This window comes from Gouania willdenowi, chromosome 5 (assembly GCF_900634775.1).
Source record: "Gouania willdenowi chromosome 5, fGouWil2.1, whole genome shotgun sequence".
NCBI lineage: Eukaryota > Metazoa > Chordata > Actinopteri > Blenniiformes > Gobiesocidae > Gouania > Gouania willdenowi.
The window spans coordinates 23,502,604-23,505,662 of record NC_041048.1 but is presented as its reverse complement, the minus strand read 5'-3'; the positions used below and the strand labels follow the sequence as shown (position 1 = coordinate 23,505,662).

General features: G+C 43.6%; 1 protein-coding gene across 8 annotated transcripts in view; it reads left to right on the top strand.

The window, feature by feature from the left end:
* tfeb (transcription factor EB) overlaps positions 1–2,765 on the top strand; it is a 43,440-nt gene extending 40,675 nt beyond the window's left edge. For all 8 annotated transcript variants that reach the window (XM_028446219.1, XM_028446221.1, XM_028446213.1 and 5 more), the window contains 2 exons: positions 1–114; positions 198–2,765. The exon at positions 1–114 is cut by the window's left edge and continues 34 nt beyond it. In XM_028446219.1, coding sequence (XP_028302020.1) covers positions 1–114; positions 198–767 — 684 coding nt within the window. In that variant the 3' untranslated portion in view covers positions 768–2,765. The remainder of the gene's footprint in view (positions 115–197) is intronic.
* The last annotated feature ends 294 nt before the right edge of the window (positions 2,766–3,059 follow it).

The window sequence follows — 3,059 nt, the reverse complement described above, 5'->3', positions numbered from 1 at the left end:
GCATCTGTAGAGTACATTAAACGCATGCAGAAGGACATGCAGAGGACCAGAGAGGTGGAAACCAACTTCAAAAGGATGGAGATGGCCAACAAGCAGCTATTATTCCGCATACAGGTGACACTCAACACAGAATTACGCAGGCGAAGCTACAGAAGAAATGCAGCTCAGTAGCCAGTATCTGTGCTTGTTGTCTGCAGGAGTTGGAAATGCAGGCTCGCCTTCACGGCCTCCCCAGCACCTCTCCCTCCAGTCTGAATCCAAATGACATCATGGGTTCTTACATAAAACAGGAAACCAGCCCAGAGGATAATCTTTCTCCCTCCCAGGTGCAGGCCCACCATCACCAGGCCCAGCACCTCCCCCATACCCAGGCTCAGCCTCAGGCCCAGCAGCACCACTATCTCCCTCAGAACCACCTCCACCCTCAAGGACAGATGCAACTTCCACCGCGGCAGCTGCTCCCCCAACACATGCAGCCCCAGCAGCCTATCCAGTACCCAGCAGTGGGAAGCTCCCAGCCCTTTGACTTTAGCCAGTCGCTGGACTTGTGCGACGGGCTGTCTGGATTCTCAGACGGCATGTCGGGACTGGGCGACCTGAGTGGACTTGACGTCCAGGGAAGGAGAGGCGACCTGGGCTTCCTGATGATGGATGAGCCTTTGTCCCCAATGGGAGGAGACCCACTGCTGTCCACCATGTCTCCTGAAGCCTCTGTTGATTCCAGCCGCAGATCCAGCTTCAGCATAGAGGATGGAGACATTCTGTAGATAGACACATCAGGGTTCACAAAGATTATGGGAGAAAAAACAGCACAAAAGATGTCGCTAGACTGACACACTATGGCACACCAAAAACATGACATGCAGCACACGCCAGAGCTAAGAGCATAAACATCAGACATGCTAATGCACACCTCTGATACTCCTTTGTAAAGGCACGAGCAACACACACACATACATACATACACACACACACACACACACACTCACTCAATATATACAAAGTGCTTGAAACTTTGCTCGACAGTCACATTAAGGGTGAAGCCAGGTCAGTTTTACTGTATACAACACATTACCCTGGTTCCATACAGATGGCCCTGACTCCTAATGAAACCAGGGACAAAACCAGCAGTTAATCAGATTGATGTTATCAGATGCAAGAATAATGAATTTCATCGTCTCACCTAATAAAGGACAAGTTATTTGTATCAGTGATCGAATTAAAGATAGGGGGGAAATGGAAACAGCGCTATGGCACTGCATGCATGATTTCTATTTATCAGCTACAGTTCAGCCACATGATTTTGTTTGTTTCTGTTTCAGTTTGCTTTAGTTTCAAGCTGAATCTGTTCACTCTCATCTGCAAAAAAAAACTGTATTCTTAATGGTCCACGAGCAGGCAGTCACTGAATAGCTTGGTCTGCTACTGCAGGAGCCAAACAATCCAAAACCTAGTACTGTTTTTGTATCACACTGACCTAGTTATTTCCTCTTTCAGAAGCATTTGCTTTCTCTCTCAGCACTCCTGCTTTCTCCTCTTTCTAAACTCCATTCTCATTCTGCACTGCGGTTATAGAGCCTCCCGACCCAGGTTTTTTGATCCCAGCGTATCATCGGATTCCACAAGATGTCAAAACACTCGAGTGTGTCCTGGAAAACACGAGCTGTATCATTTTGAAATCAAAACAGATGCTAACCTGGTTAGTACTCTGTCCTTAATGCGTGTGTGTTCCTTTCATAAACATGCTTATTTTTGGAGTGGATTCCATGGATTTAGACTTCATCACACTTGGTCTTGGTGCCTGTCCATTTTTAGAGGTAGAGAGGATAAAATAAATCCAACTAAAGGGTTTGATCTGACTGACAGTAGCAATAGTGATGCCATCACTGTGCGAGAATGGCTTGTAAACATTGGCAGGCGCTAACCTGAAACCAATTACACGCATTATGATTTATTGTGCTCGCGTGCATGTATGTAAAACACGGCGCGGTCTCGGGCTGTTTTCAAATCAGCTCCTTGACTGTGAGAGTAGCCAAGAGGCCTGGAGCCAGGTGTGCTCATGTACCTGTGGCTTCCCTTTGATTCACTGTACATTTTGATCACAACTGATAAATGTAGGGAAAAAAAACTCTAAAAGTGATTTTTCCTACAATATCTGTTGTCTTTATTTTAGAGTTTAATGTTTTGTCTTTTAAAGCACTGGAAACTATAATTGTTTTTGACTTTGTACATGAACCTAATCATGAAAAAAAAAAAAGTTTATTTCAAGCAAGAAAATGTATTATGTTAGTTGGGTTCTATTTGCTGTCTATTTCTGCATCTTCCAGGAAGTACACTTTAAAAGGCATTTAAGTAATTTGTTTCACTGAAGTGGGAACGTTTTTATGAACATCTAGATTAGTGATGATTTCAGAGGAATTCAATGTTTTTTTTAAATTAATTTTTATCCTGTAGATATATTATATAATTGGAGTTTTTGTTGGAATTGTTGAACATTTTTAAATTTGATGGCATACGTTGACAAACGTCTTCTGTATGATTTGACTGAAAATGAATGGCTGTTTTTATTTTTATTTTTTAAAGACCTAAGGTTTACTTGTTGTTATCCAAAGATGTGCCTTATTATCCCCGTCAGCCATTGTTGGATTCAGCCGACTCTCCAAAGAGCTTCTCAGGCATCTTCTTCCACTAGAGGGTGCTGTTGTGAGCCAAACTGCACAGGATGTGAATTTTACTAAAGATATAAAATGTTTCATGCACTCTGACCTTCAGTGTTTATTTCATTGAAATAACTCGGGAGAATAAGGCAGACCACAGACACCTTACAGTGGCATGAGAAGAGGGTCCGTAAGAGCAACATAAATCAGTGAGGACAACCTGCCACCATCTTCATCACCTGTGGCCTATACCGGAAGTCTCGTATTTTATCTATTGTTTCCCCCGGAAGTCTCGAATTGGACTGGACAGGCACGAGACCCTGCTCAACACTGGACGATAACACCTGAGCTGACGGTCCTTCAGGACTACGGAAGCCTGAGAGATCATTTTGGTAAGAATAA